Source organism: Arvicanthis niloticus, chromosome Y, assembly GCF_011762505.2.
Source record: "Arvicanthis niloticus isolate mArvNil1 chromosome Y, mArvNil1.pat.X, whole genome shotgun sequence".
In the NCBI taxonomy this organism is placed as follows: Eukaryota; Metazoa; Chordata; class Mammalia; order Rodentia; family Muridae; genus Arvicanthis; species Arvicanthis niloticus.
In genome coordinates, this window is record NC_133431.1 from 4724602 (window position 1) to 4744291 (window position 19690).

The 19690-nt window shown below is 40.9% G+C and overlaps 1 protein-coding gene across 1 annotated transcript; it reads left to right on the forward strand.

Annotated features, from left to right (window-relative positions):
* The first annotated feature begins 11408 nt into the window (after nt 1–11408).
* Nucleotides 11409–16273, forward strand: LOC143437270 (uncharacterized). The gene is made up of 4 exons (XM_076922093.1): nt 11409–11423; nt 13573–13699; nt 13896–13959; nt 15116–16273. Exons 1-4 carry the CDS (start codon nt 11409–11411, stop codon nt 15750–15752), a joined length of 843 nt encoding a protein of 280 aa, XP_076778208.1. The 3' UTR covers nt 15753–16273.
* The last annotated feature ends 3417 nt before the right edge of the window (nt 16274–19690 follow it).

The window sequence follows — 19690 nt, forward strand, 5'->3', positions numbered from 1 at the left end:
TGGTCCTTCAGCCGAGTTGGGGATGGCATAGCCTTGTGGTCCATTGCTGGCTGGCAAAGGAGGCCTCTGTGGTATCCAATCAGAGACTCCATTGTTATTGCAATAATCTTTATTGTTGGAATACTCAAACACGAAGCCAACCAACTCCTCTCCCAAAGTTCAACACTTTACTTCCTCCAACTTAGACATTTGAAAGAGTTTGCAAACACTCAGTACTTTTTTCAAAACTGACTTTGCAAACCTGACGTTCCCGCCCCCCCAGAAAGACAGGAGATATTCAAATAAAAATCGCTCTGGATCTCCCTCTTTTTCACTCTCCTTCATAAATTCAACTTCGGTATTACATCCCCATCCCTAGAAAGCTCCATGTTTCTCTGGACCCACATGAAAAAGATAGATACAGCTTAATTTCAGGAGTTACAGAGCTCCTAGATGTACCACCAGCACGTCATGTCATGAAATGCCAAAGGGAAGGAAAAAAAAAAAGAAAGAAAGAAACTGAAGATTTGGAAAATTGTTATTTTTAAAATTGTCTCTACACAGCAGTTGTTTCCACTAAGAAAACTAACAAAGTTTATTTTTGAGACTGAAAAATGCACATGTTCCAACACCGTTCACAAAATTCATTATAACCCAATAAATTAGTTATAGCATAGCTTCTGTCCACCACTCACTGTACCATGCCTTTGTGCCAATGGATGTGAAGACCGCCGAACTCGGGAGACCCTTCCTCAAGCCTCCGGATCGCGACCACCCAAAAATCACAAGAAACCATACCTGGATGCAATCAGCAGAGGTTTATTAGGGGAGGAGCCGGCGGTCAAAAACGACAAGTTCTTTAGCTCCAAGAGCAGGGTTTTTGGCCCTGAGTGATGGGTACCAGGGTCTTTTAAAGAGCAAAACCACAAACCAGGAAAGTGGGGAGGGGGTAAGAGGTTGCCAAGGATACATAACATGAGAATAGTGATACATTCCAAAGAAACCCACCCTAAAAGGTTAATGGCCATGGAAATTACCCAGTACAATCATTTTCTCAAAAATGTGGTTTCACCAAGTCACTGCCCTACATTGTCATTTATCAACTATTTATTCTGTAGTGAACATGGAAGGCAGCTACTGACAGCCAGGCTAGGAGAAGCAGCTAGGAGAAGCAGCTGACATCCAGGATAAAAGATAAGACCAGCCCAGCCAAGGCTGGGAGGAGATAACCAGCAGAGGAGCCTGTGTATAGATTAAGAAGTGTGACGTTTGCAGTAAAGTGTTAAGGATGGATAAGGGTAGGATAGAGTATAAGAACCCTGACCAGAGAAGGAAAGTCGGTCCAAAATGACCTGCCTGTGAACTCCTCGCCGGTCTGCAGTCCACTCAGGCAGACGAGTGAATGAACGAGATACAGACCACCAACTGATCATCAGTAGGCCCAGAGAATTGACCCGAGCCATCGGAGCAAGACTCGCTGAATGCAAAGAGGTGATTCCGAGACGTCGGAGCCCGAGCCTGAGACGCGCTGGTCAGGTCTTGTAATGACATGTTATCTATCCTTCTGTTAGGAATACTAGCCACAGCAGTTACATTCTTTTGTCTGTGTGTGATAGTGGAAGAGGAGGTCCGCTCCTCAACCACAACAATTGTGTGTGACCCCGAGTGTGGAATTAAAGCATTAGAAAACCAGTCTGACGGCTGCTCTTTGCCTTATTGTCTACCCCAAGGGCACCTCCTGTCAGAACCAACTGGCAGTCTAGGGGAATAAGTGCTCTCGACATATTCTCACTAGCTCCAGCTGGAAAGCCACAGTCCTGTCATTGTGTTTTTACTACCTGAATGACTTTCACTCCTTACAGCCAGTTCCTGGAACTGGCCTGGCTTGTTTCAGAGAAAATTTTCCATGTCCCTAAAAAAACTTGAAAAGCATCTATATATGTATATATTCTATAAAAATGATTTTTATAATTTTTCATTCTTCAGATGAACACATTGATTCCCTGTGTTCAAAAATACTTTTAGTGGCCGGCCAGTGGCCTAAATTTCTACTGTCTGAGAATAGGCTAGAAACTCTATCTTCTGCCTTTGATCTAATTTTTAAAGATCAAATGCCTCAATATTTTAATATCTACAATTAAATTCCCTTCTGCTTACTGTATAAGTCTATTCCTAGGCCTCTTATCTGTCATGCCAGAAATCAATCCCACAATTCCCAAAGAACCAACTTTTAAAGAATTTGAGTATATCCTGGCAAGACCTTTTCAAGTCTTCTCTAAAGCAGTTTTTCACTCAGTCTCTCTTCTGTGGAGCTTAATATCTCTGTATACTTAAATGATTACCATTATACTCCCTTCTGTCCCTAAAACCAATTAAATCAATTTTCCTTATCGCTGTCCTTTTCCTGCTTTTTGGAGGCCAGCAGCCTTTTACTGTCTGCCTCTGCCTTCCACCAAACAGCCTGTCTCTGCACAGCAAGGACTCCCAGCGCCTGTGGGCAGCTCTTCCTAATAGTTCCAAAGCACAGGAAGAATTCCCCATGTGGTTCAGGCAAAATCTGTATTCCCTTCTATCTTTAAGAACAATTAAATCAAACTTTAGAATCCTATCTTTTGATTACCTGCTTGTAAGAAGCAGGCACCAGTGTGGTGGCACACTCCTTTAATCCCAGCACTACAAAGTGAGTTCCAGGACAGCCAGGACTACACAGAGAAACCCTGTCTTTAAAAAAAAAAAAAAAAAAAAAAAAGCAGGAACCTTTAGCTTTTCACATCTGGCTCCCTGCCTCAGAGCAGACATCCTGTCTCATTTCACAGCAGGGGATCCTAGCACCTGTGAGCCCAGCCAGTCCCTGTGTTCCTTTGTTTAAGTTCCCCACCACCCCCATCCCCCACAAACTGCAGCCACCACTTGACTCACTTTACTCCACTTTCTGAGAAACCGATTTCTCCTCTTCCTAGACTTATATCACTGTGTGTATGTGATCAAGCCAAGAATTCCTAAATTAATAGTGGATTCTTGACTGTATCTTTTTATTTATTTTTTAAATTTTCATACAATGTATTTTGATCAGGTTTTCCCCTTCCCCAAATTCTCCCAAAATGTAGTCTTGATGAGACTGACCTATACTTGAGAGGGTGAGGAGTCCTTTAGTGGCCAACTCTAGGCTTGAGATCTAGGCTAAATAACAGTAACTCAGTTCAAAGTGCAGGAAACCTCAGAAAAAGGCAGGCTGGAGATGCAGTACCCACTTTTATTGAAGCCTAAACATTGGGAATGGGATGAGAAGTCTGAGACATTGCTACATACTCAGGTCAGGTGTCTGTGTGATGGAGCAACAGACCCAGACCCCAGTGTAGGTGAACAGAACTTAGACTCCTGTGCAAGCTTCTCCACTCTTTTTGTATCCACTCCATCCATGGATGGTGCCTATGGGGTGGGTACCATCCCACTCCTTCCTGAGCCATGTTCCAGTTGCTTCTGGAAATTCCCTCACAGACTCATAGGGAATAGTTCAAGTGTGTTTCAAACTGCTTAAAGTGACAAGCAGGTTTAACCTTCACAGGGCATATCATCCCAGAAGAAGCTTCTAAAGTAACACATTCATCAGCTGGGGGTTTAGCAGATGACAGGATTTCTTTCTATTTAAAAAAAAAACAAGAGAATGAGATTAAAATAGAAAAATAGGGGAGGTGTTTTGTGCACACTGCATGTAGTTATGTTTCTGAGTAACTCGGCTTCCATCCTACTTTAAACCACTGCACTCAGCCAGCCTTATTATAAGGTACAAGCAGCATGATTTTTAAAATGTAGCATATTTACACAGATGAGTCACAGTATCACAGCACAATGGATTTAGGAGTTTATCAGGCCAAACAGCAGTTCTCACTGAGGCCACACATATGCTGGGACTTGATTCATGTCACATGAACTCAAGGGTTCACACTACTGTGCTCCCTTGGAAAAAAGGCAAAAACTCTACAGCTTTACTCTTTGGACTCTGACAGGGGCATAATTTGGCTTCCACATGTACAGAGGCTTAACAAGTAATTTTGTGAGCAGTTCTGAAGAGCTACAACTGATACATTAATATGTCTTATCTGATGATTATAAAATAATAAAAAATATAAAATTAGAGATGTGCTAGTTATTGGATCACTTCATGGAAGAGTTTACACAAAACAGACATTATAAAATTGGATTTTTATTGATTAAAAAAAATGGAAAGTCTGAAAATTGGATATTTAACCTCCTATTTACCTCCAATGGAAGCAAATGCAAGCCAGAGCGCAGGATAAAAAAATGTTAATGATGTCATCACCTGCATGTCCAAAAGCTTTTTGAAATCCGGAACACAACCTCCAGACCAGAATACAAACTGCAAGAGAATGTCTCGACCTCCCTAATGATGAGTCTGAAGGTATTTCCCAAAATATACAAACATGGGCTTCAACTTATTGGCAGTTGGGAAAGAGAAAATCATGAGGTGAAGGGTCCAGTGTCTAGCTCCTGCTAACTTGCTGTGTGACACATATCTGATCTTTCATTTACAAACTAAAGAAAAGAACACTGTGTCCTCACAGTTCACACAGGTAGGCTCCCTGGAGAGTGGCCACTACTCCACATGCAGCAGTACTTGAATGAGACAGGCTTTCCTTTTCTTCTGTGTTTAACATTCTACACACAGAAACCAGTGCATTCTTATTCTTGTATCTGTATACTGATGGTCTATTTCAGTCTTGCTGTGTTTGTTTGGGATAGGTTCTCACATAACTAAGGCTTGGCTTAGAATTTTTATACAGCTGAGGATGTCCTTGAACTTCTGATTCTCCTGATTCTAATTCTCAAAGATATGAACGAGCATACCAAATTTTTGCAATCCTAGAGTTTCAACTTTTCAGGCAAAAACTCTACTATGGAACTATGAATCCAGAGCCTTGCAGGTAACAGGAAAATGGGGATACCCAAAATGATGGATTTGATTCTTTAGTCTTGGGGTTGCAGCAGTCATCCTCATCGTGTGATAAACTGAAGTACCACATCAGGAGAAAGGAGTTCTAACCAGCAACCTCAGATAAATGTTGTCTCTATACATGTGGCAAAAAACATCCAAGTAGCAGCCTAGGATTGGAATTAGACAAGGTGTCTATTGTAGCACCTCTGTACAAAAACTTGACATATGCATTCAGGGTCAATGTACTAAGAGACATTCACCAAAAGTTTTAACTGTCCTTCTATCTCCCAAAGAGTTCTACATGACTAATATAACAAAGCAAGTAGCTCTCATATGCCAGCAGAGCTTGCTGGTTTTCTCCTCCCCAGAGCTGCTATGTGCCCTGATAATACTGGCAGATGATGACATGAATGACAAGAAATGCACCAGGCCTGGCACTTGAAAATGTTTGGGTCAGGCAATGGTGGTGCACAACTTTAATCTCAGCACTTGGGAGGCAGAGGCAGAGTTCCAGGCCAGCCTGGTCTACAGACTGAGTTCCAGGACAGCCAGGGCTATACAGAGAAACCCTGTCTCAAAATAAACAAATGAACAAGGAAAGAAAAGAAAAGAAAAGAAAAGAAAAGAAAAGAAAAGAAAAGACAGGAAAAGAAAATGTTTGGAAAAGCATGCACTCAATGCAATGTTATCTGTCCTTCATTCTATTAAAAAAGATAAGCCAAAGAGTCCTGAGAGGGATGAAATATACCTGTAAATACAAAGTTAGATGGTTGTTCATGAAATAGTGATCACTGGAAGTGTCATTTTGTTTTGTTTTGTTTTTTTTTGTTTTTGTTTTTTTTTTTCGAGACAGGGTTTCTCTGTGTAGTCCTGGCTGTCCTGGAACTCACTCTGTAGACCAGGCTGGCCTCGAACTCAGAAAACCACCTGTCTCTGCCTCCCAAGTGCTGGGATTAAAGGCTTGTGCCACCACCACCTGGATCATTTATTTTTAGATCATATTTTCTGTTGGAAAATAAGAGTTGGGAAAGTATTACTTCTACTCTTATTTACTTCATCTTCAAGTGAAGAAAGCATGAAATTGTTCAGTGGCTATACATGACTGTAATCTCAACAATTTGGGGGTCCCAGATGTAGGAGAATCAAGAGTTCAAGGTCATCTTTGGTCATGTAGCCAGTTGTCTGGATACAAGGATACAAAAGAACTTGACTCTGCTGTCCGATACCAGGTAAGGTGTTGATGTGTATACACTCTGCCTAAGAAGCAGCACAGGTCCAGCTCAAGCTGACAGCTCTGAGAAGTCCCAGCCTTGGTCCACTCAATTTGCTGTGAATGGGAATCTCAGACAGATTTACTGCTACTTTGGGCAAATAGATAATAAGGAGTTCAGCTTGTCACAAACACATTTAAAGAATAAAAACACTTTCAGAACATAAGAAGGTTGAGGTAATCCTTTCTGAAGTTCTCAGTGCCTGGAGCTGCCAACTGTGGCATTCTGCAACCTTCAGGAGCCAATTTACATTGTAGGCTTAAAACATACATTAGTTTAAACAAACAAAACATAAACAAACAAAAAATGTTTAAACCAATGGGTCACTTCAGTTGTGAACTGTGTTAAGAATTAATATTATGAAAATACATTAAACCTTAACATTTTAAAGGTTCTAGTAGAAGAAGAGGTAGAGGATTAAAACAACAAACAAGGTGTCTGGAGCCCAGTATGTTATCTGTCATGAGCAGGTTGTGATAAGGGTTTAGGGTCCCTGTGGGAAGAGGAGGGACAGGTCCTCTCCACTCAGGAATCATATACAGGATTGACAGAGAGATGGTCAGTTCCCTGAGAGGGGAGAGAGTATGCCAGGGACAGAGGTTTGATATTTAATTGCTCTTTAATAATGCACAACAAACAATATATTATCACCAATGCTAAAGCTATTGTAACACCGAGGTATTGCCACATTTCCTATGCATTGACTCTATCAATATCAATACAATAAAATAAGCACATGCTTCTGTGCACCTCTTCATCCACATCTTTAATTTTAAAATATGGCTGTTTAATCCCCTAACCCTAACTCAAACCCTGCTTGCTGTGGGGCATATTTCTTAATTACACCTTTTGAAGTGAGAAACCCTTTATTAATCTTGCTCTTTTGAGATGTTCAGATCCACCATTAATCTGGGCTACAGATTCTTTTGACAACCTACATATATAAAGGGCATTGAACAGGGTGGTGTTTTTATTTATAGTATTTGCCCTACTTTTTTACAAAACAAAGGTGATTTGTTTGTTTATTTGTGTTTTAAAACTGGTATTAGTAAGTACTTATTTCCTCAGAATTCTGGTATTCACTGAAGATCAGCTGTAATATCCTGCAACATGAAATCAACCAGCCCTTGATTTTTCTAATTTGCCTTGTCCAATAGCCTTTATTGGGACAGTTTGTTACATAAGCTTTCTATATACAAAGATTCATTCTCTCTTTGATTTGAGCTATGTTCATCTACAGAATCTGTACTAATACAACTCTGTTTTTTCTCCACTTTTCCACTAATGAAGATGTGCTGGCAAACAATAGTGCTCACCTGTGTTTCCCTTATGTTTCTGGCTTTTCTCCAGGGTTGATTGATAACTGTCATCTGGTGAAATGGAGCTGCAGTTTCCCTGAGCCCAGCATGAAGCCACAAAACAAGACTCTTGTTTCCTAAAATCCCTCTTTAATGTTAATGGTGTTAACATTCTGTCTAAAACTCTACCTCACAGTTACCTGGTGACAGCCAGGTATGCTCCCCACAGCTTTCTCTCTTTAAAGAGAGATTGAATGTATTCTATGGGTGTGGGGGGAGGTGTGCGGTAAAGGGATGTCTTGCCTCAGGCTGAGATATCTCTTCTCCCTGAGGAACCAGCCACAAGACAGGATAAGTATAGTATAGAATATAGTTTATTTAGGACATGGGGAGGGAAGTTTAGAGGGTAGTAGAGGCAGAAACAAGCAGAGAGAGGCAGAGAGTAGAGAAGCAGAGGATGGGCATGAGCATGAGGAGAGAGAGGGGGAGGGAAGAGCCCAAGGACAAGAGAAAGAGAGAACAAGAGATCAAAAGAGAGGAAGGGGCAAGCAGCCACCTTTACAGGGGGTCCAGGCTTACCTGGCTGTTGCCAGGTAACTATGGGGAGGAGCACACCTGGCTGTTGCCAGGTAACTGGGGTGGGGTTTAGACAGAATGCTAACCAATAACCAGGACATCCTTCCACTTGTGGTTCAGATTGATACCTCCACTGCACACTGAGTACTGGGCTATGGAAGATGTTCACCTTGATCACATGAAGAAGAAGGCAAGTGCTGTGAGGAAAACTCATGCAAGGTCTGGAGTCAGGTCCTGGTAGGTGCAGGATCATTGCTCTCAGAGGGGAGGAGCAAGCATCTGAAAGGCCAGAGCTGGAATGCTGGGTTCTCCCCCTGGGCTGGGTGGGGTGTGATTCCTCTTTGAAGACAGAAACAAATGCTAATGCAGTGCAAACCCCTCCTGAGCTCTGGAAAAGTTCTGACCCTGGTCTGGAAGCACAGTTTAACCTTGAGGTGTGTAAGATTCACTGGCCAATTGAGGTTCCCAGGCAGACCTGCCAATTAGACAAGGAGGTGTGTTCTTCCAGGTGCCATTCTGCAGGTTCACGGTTCCTGTGCAGGCTTGAATGGTCGTCTGTACCCTGCTCTGAGCTCTGCTGTGGGTGCTGTGTGGAGACCTCAGGGAAGCTCTGAAATAGAGTCATGGTGAGAACAGGATCACTGCCCACAATGGGTAGGGGCAGGCGGCTGAGCAGTGGGAGCTGGGGTGCTCAGTCCTCTCTGGAACTGCATGGGAAGCATCAGCCAGATGTGACCCCTGTGAGGTCCCTGGTGATGCCCCTCACGTGTTATATCAGGAGGTGACCTGTGAGTAATGTCACTTTCTTGGCCGATTCCTAATTTGCTTAAAACATTTGAACCAGTTACTTTCTTGTAGAAACACGGGTGGTTTCTCTGACTCTGCAGCACATGTGTCCAAACCCTTTTGTCTTTTATAGTATACATTAGGAAGACAGGCAGAGCCGGGCAGTGGTCGCACATGCCTTTAATCCCAGCACTTGGGAGGCAGAGGCAGGCAAATTTCTGAGTTTAAACCCAGCCTGGTCTACAGAGTGAGTTCCAGGACAGCCAGGACTACACAGAGAAACCCTGTCTCAAAAACAAACAAACAAACAAAAAACAAAATCTGATTTTAAGAAGACAGGCATAAATCTAATAGATCTGCTTTCATACATTACTTGTTTTTGTTTTCTTTAGTTTTTGTTAATTTTTTACATTGCAGAATTTTATATTGCTTTACTTTTATGTTTAGTGTTTGATTATTATGAGGTAAGGGGACTTTATTCCCTCCAATCTCTTGGGCCTTTTGGATGCTTCTTGTACATTAACATGCATGTTCTTTGGTTTAGGAAAATTTGCATTATTATTTTATTGAAAATATTTTCTAGACCTTTGTGCTGAGATTCTTCTTCCTCTATTCCAATCATCTGTAGTTTTCCCTTCTCATATGGTGCAGAATTCCTGGTTGTTTAGGGTTAGGAAACTTTTAGAATCCACATTTTTGTTGACCAATGTATTCATTTTGTCATATTCATCTTTAATGTCTGAGACTCTTCTTTCCTGTTCCCTAGGTGAACCTTGTCTCTGTAGTTGTCACTGCACAGGCAATTTCAATGCTCTGCTCTCAGGGACTTAGCAACTGCTTAAGTCATTCCCTGCCTCCATCACCTGCTGCTGTTGTCAGGTGTGCTTTATATACACGGACCACCAGCTACACAGCTCTCTCTGTTTGTTCCTGTCTCTGTTCTCTGCACATGCCCCTCTCTATTCTCTTTCTCTACTCTCAGGGCTCTCTCTCTGCTCCCTGTCTGTCTGCTTGTTTGCAGGTCCTCTTCTGTGCCTCTATCCCTTCCCCAGATTCTCACTCATCTCCCTGCCTCCAAACAACCTCTTTTGTACCATATCTATTACATGTTTTTATTACTCTGGTCCTGCTGTTATAAGATATCTTGGATTTCTTGGTGACATATTTTCCTGGTTGTTATTCATTATATTTCTCTTCTGGTATCTAGGACTCTTGGTTTGACGTGATTATTGATTTAGGTAATGATTTCTGGATTTGTCTTGCTTGGGTGGGAGTTTTGTTCCTGGGTTGCTGTTTGATGTCTGGATTTACAAAGAGGGTTGCCTGAGTTTTGCTTCTTTTACTGACATGTTTGGTGGGTATCCTCAAGATGGAATGCTTGCTAATATTGGGAGCACGGAGAAGTGGTGGACAGGAAGAAATGATCTTAGCAATCCACAGGGAGACATAGTCAGGACAGAGTTTAACCTGCCTCTGGTGTTTAGTACAGTGTTAGGGGAAACTGTGATCATTGCATCTGGGATAACAGACAGTGTGGTAGATCTATAGAAAGCTTACCTTGTGTCCTGGCAGGTAAAGCATGTGGTTGAACAGGGACTGTCTGCCCAAGTGGGGCTGAGACACAGGGATGAGGCAGGAAAGGAAGGGCAGGTGGGGATTGTCTATCTTATCTATAAGAGGCATGCACAGTGGGAGAGACACTGGTATTCTGTCTCAAAGTAAGTGCAACTGATATTAGGATCTACAGTAACAGATAGTGAGGCAGGTCTTTAGACAAAGTGCCTTTTCTACTGCCATGCATGGCTTGTGGTTGAACAGGGGCATCTTTCAATAATCAGGACCTCAGGCACAAAGATGAGTTTGTAAAGCACAATCAATTCTGTTTCTGAGAGTGCACAAAGTCCACTTGAGCAAACATCCTATGACAAGCCCACCTTGTCCACAGCCAGTCAAGGTACAACTGCAGGGTTAAGCTACATATTGATAACTAATAACTAATACACCTTATAGAGGAAAAGTTAGCCAACCCATCATGGGTGTCAGATGGTTTTCTTGATTGGTTTCTGCAGATTATGCCAGACATTCACTTTTTACAATATTAAGTTACTGACCTGCATGTTAATGTCCCAAACTTGCTGTAACTGCAGTAAATACCCAGCACCCCTAGACTTGGTCTCTCAGTTTTGATCTCATGTGAGGCTGACTGGCGGGAATCCTTATTACACAGAGCTCATAATAAAGGCCTCCATGTGTTTGCATTGTAATAGGCTTCTTGTTGGTTGTTGGTTGTTTTGTGACAAAACATCTTAGTGCATTGACTGGAACCCCAAGACCCTCAGGACTTCCAACTAAAGGATTGAAAGGCTGGTTGTTAACATGCACCGTTGTTGTTTTTGGGTCAGTGGCTTGTCTGCCAGATTGGTGTTTGTGTGCCTGGGTTTTCGAGTTTTTCTTGAGTATATGTGGAGGGAGATGACTAAATTGAACGTGGAACCCTGCTACAGTAGATATGCTGGAGAGTTGCAGCCCTGAAGTGCTTCGAAGATGTTCCAGAGCCTGGTATAGTGGATGGTGTGCATCTGTTCTTAATTTCTGGTAAGGTTAGAGCAGACTTGGAGCCTGCTACAGGGCTCACAGCTGCCATCCTGTCTTCATTTTCTCCTCTGTCCAAGTGGAGGAATCTGCTGGGTAGCCTCTACCAACCCCTTGAGGTTGTCTATTTTGTGTGTGGCACTTTGTTATTCTCTCACTGAGGAAATGAGACCGACTCCATCCTCATAGATTTAGTTACTAGCCTCACACCTTGGGTTAAATCCTCCTTAACAACAGGACCCAGACCCATTGACTAGTCCATGAAAGAGAGTTCTTCAAGACAGCATCCAGGGCAAAATCAGGCTCTGCCTACCTTGTTTTACAGGGTGGAAAGACAAAGACCTCATTTCCCACCTCCTGAACTACCCTCTGCCCAGTTCATATGTGACTCTGTAGTTTTGAACTTGGAGCTGTTATAAGATGAAGGTTGTTCTTCATCGATTCTAACAAAGTTAGCATATCTTTTTTGGATCAGAGCCCCTGTCCTTTGTTGGTGGTCTTTTCCAGGTCTATGGGGCAACGTCCTTCTCTCTTCACCTTCCAGCTGTGTTAGATACCTGTTTGGTAGCACTCCCTTGGCAACCCAGTGTTAAAGACGCCTCACCCCAGGTCAGAACAGATTCTGAGCTCCCCATTCCAGTGTATCCTTGGCTGCTCTGAGTTTTCATTGGCCATTCCTTCAGTCTCTGCTCTAGCGTTACCTCTGCATTTCCTTTAGACAAGACAAATTTTGTTCTGGGTGTCCCCAGTGTTGCGATTGAACCTGATCCTTCAGCTTTCTTCTCATGCTTCCATACATTCCCCATTTGGACTCTGTCCCTCAATCACATAAGATACTGTGCACACATTTGCTGTTCAATGCTATGCTAATTTGCAAACCTGGTGTTTTTATATTTTTAACTTTATTCATTCTGTTTTTGTTTTTCTAGACTAAATTTCTCAGTGAAGCCCTTCCTGTGCTGATACTAGATATAGAAAGCACATAGGCCACGTGACATATTTTTGTTCAATAACAACATGTTTTTGTGCTGCTCTTAATCCACATCTTTAATTTTGAAATTTGGACAAATATATAGAATATATTCTATTTCTCCTGATGGCTTATGCTCATGTCATCGATATTATCTGATGCTTCAGATTCATTGAGTTGCAGGTTCATGATGTTCTTGAACTCTTGTGATTGTTTTGAAATTTTGAATAAATGAGTGTGTTATGGCTGGGTGCATGAATATGAATATCATGTGTGCCTCATCTTTACTGTTGTCAGAAGATGGTCTTGGAACTCTTGATCTTGAGGAAATGGACAGGTGTCGGTCCACATGTGTATGCTAGAAATTGACCACCATTATGTGAAGACCAGCAAGATCTTTCAACTTCTTAGCTATATCTCCTGAACTATGTTCTTTATATACGATCAACATATACATTACTAATATTTTCATCTGCCCATTTTAACTGTTTAAACATGCATTCCCTTTTATAAAATTTAATTAATGTTGCTGTTTAAACTGGTTCATTTTTTGTTCATTGGAAATCAATAAGAACTGCAGTGAATGTATAATTCTTTGTACAAACTTCAGTAATGAACTGTGAGTTCATTCTATCATTTTTGTTTCCTGATTTATTTTTGTAGCAGAGTGAGGTTCTTCACATGTAATTTTTGCTGTCCTGAAACTCATTGCATAGACCGAGCTGGCATCTAGCTCAATGACATACACCTGCCTGTACCTCTGCGATTAAAGACATGAGCAAATACACACAGCTCGCCCATCACCTTTGTAGTTAGTAATTGTTCATACAGCTTTTCAGATGTGTGCTCAGTACAGTTGATCTGTTTCCCCCTGCATATCCCTCTCAATTGACATTTGTGTTGCAAGGCTGTATCCTATTCAAAGGGTTCAGGAGTGACACAGGTGAACCCTATGTCAAGGGTTCAAGTGTCAATATTTCAAGTTTCTTCTAAACTGACATGGTGATTATATTATAATTTGTGTGTCAGCAAATAAGTGGATGAATCACGTGAATTATAAGATTATATTGTCTAGGAAGCATAACTTTACTTTGTAGTGATGTCAGTATCAGGCTTTTTGTCATACACATATATGTGATATTTTAGGAAGCAGTGACTTATGATGATGTGCATGTGAACTTCACTGCAGAAGAGTGGAATTTGCTGGATCCTTCCCAGAAAAATCTCTACAAAGATGTGATGCTTGAGACCTACTGGAACCTCACTGCTATAGGTAAGAGTGAATTTTCTTTTGCTTGTCAATATAAGGGAAAAATGTTTCTGTGTTACTGATGATCATCTCTTATTTCAATAGAGAACAAGTAATATTGAGTTGAATAAATCAGGTTCATTGCTGTGAAAATTTAGAGTAACTTGATTTTGCCTAATTCCAATACCATATCATTCATTTTCTGGTACCTTGGTTTCAGGCTATAATTTGGAAGTCCATCATACTGAAGAACAACAACATCAAACTTCTAGAAGTCATGAAAGGTAATTTTAATGTTTAAGCTGATACAAATATGCCTATGAGGAAATTTTAATATGATCTGGAAGCTCTAAAGGAAATCAAGTGTGTAAAATATCAGTCCTATTATTGTAGCTATGATTATAATATTCTCCCAAACCTACGTACCTCAATGTCAGTTATCAGATTTGTGTTTGCAAGGCAATTCTGTAAGAAAAAAAGAAGGAAGCAATGCCTTAAGTGATTCCTTTATTCAATTTGTATCTCCATTAGAGCTATGTTGCATAACTACCAATTTGTATAGTCTCATACTATTTAGATGTTGCACATTGAATAGTGATAAACATGTGTCCATAACTTTCTAATAAGCAAATACTCCATGATTAAGTTGGAGATACTCATATTATTGTAGTGAAATCCAGTTTATAATGAGGTCAGTTTATGAGAGTCAAGAATGTTGTCTTGAATGAGACTGGATTAATGGAGAAACATTAATCATATCTACAATGAACAGAAAGTCAATGTGTGTGCATTCAATGTGAAAACCTTTCAGTTATTCTTCTTTTTTAATGGGTGTATCAAGTGTCAGAATGGATGAAAACATGTGAGCCTAGGGATATTAAAAGGAACAATGTACCTCTATCTACTTCAGAACAATGAGAAGATATATAGTATTCTGCCTTTGGTAGACATTCTGAATATGATAGGTGTTTGCAGTTAATTGGTTTTCTGACTTTACTGGGAACAGCCCCAAAGTCACATTGCAAAAAATCTCTATAGGTACTAGAAGTTTGGAAATTCCTCTGTTCATCCTGGTTCACAGTGCTGCTGTGGTGTGTTGCACACTACAGAAAAATCTAAGAATGCAATCAGTGTTTTACTACTCTGAGTTGTTCCATATTTCTTCTGACATGTGAAATACGTCATATAGAAATCTCATATAGAAGAAAGATGCTATAAATGTGAGCCATGTAATAAATATTCTTACCATCACAGGTATTTTCAAAGAGGTAAAGCAACCCACAGTGAGCAAGTACAACTCTGAACATCAAAGTGATAAAACCTTAAAATCTGAGTGTTCTTTATTATTAGACCAACTGTAAAATTTATTCTTATTGGTAAAATGATTGATCAGGCTCATGAATGTTGTAAGTCTTTGACATGTGCTAATTATTGTTTCAGATATGAAAGAAGTAATAATGGAGACAAACCACATGAATGTAATCAATGTGGTAAACCCTTTTCATGTCACAGTAATCTCCAACATCGTAAGAAAACACATACCAGAGAAAAACCCTATAAATGTAAACAATGTGGTAAAGCCTTTGCAAGACATAGTCATCTCCAATATCATAAAAGAACACATACTGGAGAGAAACCTTATGAATGTAATCAATGTGGTAAAGCCTTTTCACATGACAGTCATCTCCAAAGACATAAAAGAACGCATACCGGAGAGAAACCTTATGAATGTAATCAATGTGGTAAAGCCTTTTCACATCACAGTCATCTCCAAAGACATAAAAGAATGCATACCGGAGAGAAACCTTATGAATGTAATCAATGTGGTAAAGCTTTTTCATATCACAGTAGTCTCCAATATCATAAAAGAACACATACTGGAGAAAAACCCCATGAATGTAATCAATGTGGTAAAGCCTTTTCATGTCACAGTACTCTCCGAAATCATAAAAGAACACATACTGGAGAGAAACCCTATGAATGTCATCAATGTGGTAAAGCCTTTGCAAGATCCAGTCATCTCCAATATCATAAACGAACACATACTGGAGAGAAACCCCATGAATGTAACCAATGAGGTAAAGGCTTTACACAAAAGGTCATCTCCAATATCATAGAAGAACCCATACCAGAGAGAAAACTTAGTTATGTAATCAGTGTGGAAAAACCCATTTATAACTGAGAAGTCTCCAAAGACATAAATGATCACATACTAGAGAAAAACTGTATTAATGTAATTAACATGGTAAAAGTCTTTTCACAAAGTTTTTTGTTTTTTTGTTTTTTTTTTTTTCACAAACCATAAAAGAACTCTTATTGGAATGAAACCTATGAACGTAATTATTGTGGTAAAAGACTTTTTATAAAGATTTTTCTGCAAAACATAAAAGAACCCATATTGGACCGAAGCATGGATGTAATCAATGTGCTAGAACCTTTGCATGTCCCACTAGTCTCGAAAGCATAAAAGATCCCATATTAAAAGAAACCTCATGAATATGATCAATGTGGTAAAGACTTTTTACAACCTTAGAGTGTTGCGCCTGAGCTGCCCCACGTTGGGTGTGGAAATGTTAAGAACTGCACTACCTCACATTTGGGGGCCAAAATGTCACAGACTGCTCTGTCAATGTTGGAACCCGCACTACCAAAAGCCCTCGGGGCTAAGTTGTTAGTGCCCACACTGCCCCAAGCTACTCCGGTCCTCAGGTCAGGGTTCAGCAAGAGAGAGAGTGAGGATGGGCATAAAGAATGGAGACCAGACAGAGTATGATTCAATCCTGTTTATTCTTCAGTCTCTCTTCTTCTCTCTAAGTCCCAAGTCTTGAGTTCCTAGTCCTTAGTTCCTAGTCCCTAGTGCCTCCAAGTTCCAAGTTCTTTCTTCCAAGTTCTAAGTGCCTAATATCTAATAATCTTCTTCCTAGTTCTCTAGTCCAAGTGTCTTTGTCCTCAAGTTACCATCTGGAAATGTTAGAAAAAAAAAAAAAAAAAAAAAAAAAAAAAAAGCTTTTTCCCCCCTAAAACCAAGAACCAGCATTAGGACCCTGTGTTCCCAAGTGATTGTTGGAGTGCATTCTCTTGTAAGTTTTTAAACTCTAACTTAAAAAAAAAAAAGTCTTTTTGGCAATATTTTCCAACATAATACTTTATTAACTATTTGAAAACTTCCAATCATGCACCTCAATCACTATCACGTTTACTTCCCAATCCTTCTGTTCCCACTCCCCTTCCCTTGTGACGTCACCCCTACAAAGAACAAAAAGAAAGAGGAAAATAATAAATGGAAAAACCCAAGTCCATTTTGTGTTGTCGTATACACTCACTGGAGCATGGACGGACTCCCAGTGGCAGCCCCCCAAGGGAAGATGAATCCTCCAACTGTGCCTCCCACCAGAAGCCATCAATGTGGAGAGCTATGCTTCAACACCCTATCACAGTTTTTAAGAGTTCTCTGAGGCTGGAGAGATGGCTCGGTGATTAAGAGCACTTACTGCTTTTCCAGAGGATCAGAGTTCAATTCCTACCAACAGTATGGTGGCTCAGAACCATCTGTAATGATTAATTCCCTCATCTGGTCTGTTTGAAGAGAGCAACAGTGTACTCACTTGAAATGAGTTAAAAAACAAAACAAACAAAAACTCCTTTTGAGTTCTCTGATGGTTTCCTTTTTAGGATCTTTTTTTTTAGTGGTTGGGTTGTGGTGGAGACAGGGATTGTCATTGAAGCCTTCTGCAGTCCTCATTTTGAACTATGCATCTGCAGACATCAACACTACTTCGAGAGTAGGTTCCTTGCCCTTTACAGTCAGCGGGTGCACAAATCCTGGGCTTCTACATGCTTTCTGGCAACAGCACGGACTAAGAACTTGGTCTCTGGTGGCAGTACAACCTGCGAACATCACTATGGCTATCAAAGCAAGAGCCAAGGATCAGCGTGGTCTCTGGAAGAAGTATGGACCATGGAGTTCTTTCTTTCAAGGAAGTCAAATCTAGTAAAATGAACCATTCTTCATCACGAACATCAGAGCCAGGGCAGTCATGCAGCTGGGCTTGTTCCAAGGTCTGAGGCTGAGTGCACAAGCTCCAGACTGCTGCACAACATCCTGACAACCCTCCTTGATGGCACATGCCTTTAATCCCAGCACTTGGGAGACACAGGCAAGGGGATGATGGTAATGGAATAGCAATCAATAATCAATGCTAATCAATAGTTAATTATCAATACTAATTGATAATCAATAACGATCAATAATTGATGGTGCATGCCCATCCCAGCACTCAGGAGGCAGAGGCAGGCAGATTTCTGAGTTCGAGTCCAGCCTGGTCTACAGAGTAAGTTCCAGGACAGCCAGGGCTACACAGAGAAACCCTGTCTCAAAAAAAACAAAACAAAACAAAACAAAAAAAAATTGTGTTTTTTTAATACCAGTGGTGGTTTCTATTCCCAATAAAGCAGACCTCCCAGAGTAGGGAAGGGTCGCTCTCTGGGATTTTCTCAGTCTCAGGACACTGACTTCATCCCGAGGGTGGATCCCTCAATAACCTCATCTGGATGAACCAAACGTCCTAACATAGAAGCAGACTTAATGGTGGGTTCTCCATCCTTCCTCTGGCTGGTTCTTGACAACAGACCCATAAGATCAAAGGAAATGGGTAACAAAAGGACAATTCAGTGATGTCCAGGGTAAATCTAGAGTCTGGTGTTAAACAGATCTCCAGTGCCTTTTGCTCAAAATTAAGAAATCACAAAAGGAGGCATTGTGTAGATAAAGCTGATAGACACTTGAAACAAAAGGCTATGAGAAAATCAGGGATGTCTGCGATTTTCACAGGACTGCAGAAGAATGAGCGTCCAGGACTGGAAGAGCACAGGTGCATTGTGGGTAAATCTTGGAGATCAGTTCAGGCTCCGAGAGCCAAACCTTGTGGCACCTATCCAGGTTGTCTAAGTTCCTTCATCCTTCAGACTCCTTTAAGATGTAAGAGTTCCTGAGGTCTCCAAGGTATCCCCGCCTTCTCACTCTGGTTAACCGCTCTCCCCCAGCATCCTTAGTGTCTCTTCCATCATGACCTTGCAGAGGTCAGCTGTGAGATATGTACCTGAAAGGCAATATCCTCTGCCACTTGTGGACACTCCAGGCATAATAATGTTCTTTTTTAAGGCTGCATGTCTCGTTAGTGTGAATTTGAGGTAGTTTCTGAGGCTTTGGTGTAGCTATCCATTACTCTGGATACCATTATTTAGATTTATTATTCATTCTTAGTTTTAGGTTTATTATTCTTAGTTTTCAGGTAATGAATAACACATAACAATGACAAATGTTCTTTTTTTTTTTTTTTTTTCGAGACAGGGTTTCTCTGTGTAGCCCTGGCTGTCCTGGAACTCACTCTGTAGACCAAGCTGGCCTCGAACTCAGAAATCTGCCTGCCTCTGCCTCCCTAGTGCTGGGATTAAAAGCATGCGCCACAACCACCTGAAGGGAGACGTTTGCATAGTGTTGAGTATCTTTGTCTGAAAAAGGATCGCCTTATTTCCCTCACGCCCTGGGTGTCTACACATATCTACCACCTAAAGCATTCCACATGCATTTATATGTATTTGTTGAGAAACGAAAACTAATTTATGAAGTTTTCTCACAAGTACTTTCCTAGAGATAGAAATAAATGCAGATCTTAAAGCTGGATGTGGTGGTGTTCTTCTGTATCAGGGTATTAGGAGTTCAATCCATCCTTGGGCAACAAAACCAGTGGGGTTATATGAAAGGGGGGGGAGTCAGGAATACAGTTCTGGACATAAATCTTGATTCTGCACCAACAAACTACACAGTAGTTGGCAATTTATTTAAACGGTTTATATTCTGGTATCATGAGTAAAATGCCAGTTACAGGAGTAAATTACTTGAATTTGTGATATGTAAATTTGCTTTAAGTTTGATGAAAGTACAGTATTCAATAAATGTGAGTGTCCTATCCCCATCCTCACCAGACTCTGAGGGATTATTTTCCTCTTTGCCAT

Bases quoted from the DNA above. Each gene is read 5' to 3' on its own strand.
- LOC143437270 (XM_076922093.1), top strand. The intron at 13,700-13,895 runs GTAAGAGTGAAT...CCTTGGTTTCAG, and splicing joins CTGGAACCTCACTGCTATAG to GCTATAATTTGGAAGTCCAT. The intron at 13,960-15,115 runs GTAATTTTAATG...TTATTGTTTCAG, and splicing joins ACTTCTAGAAGTCATGAAAG to ATATGAAAGAAGTAATAATG.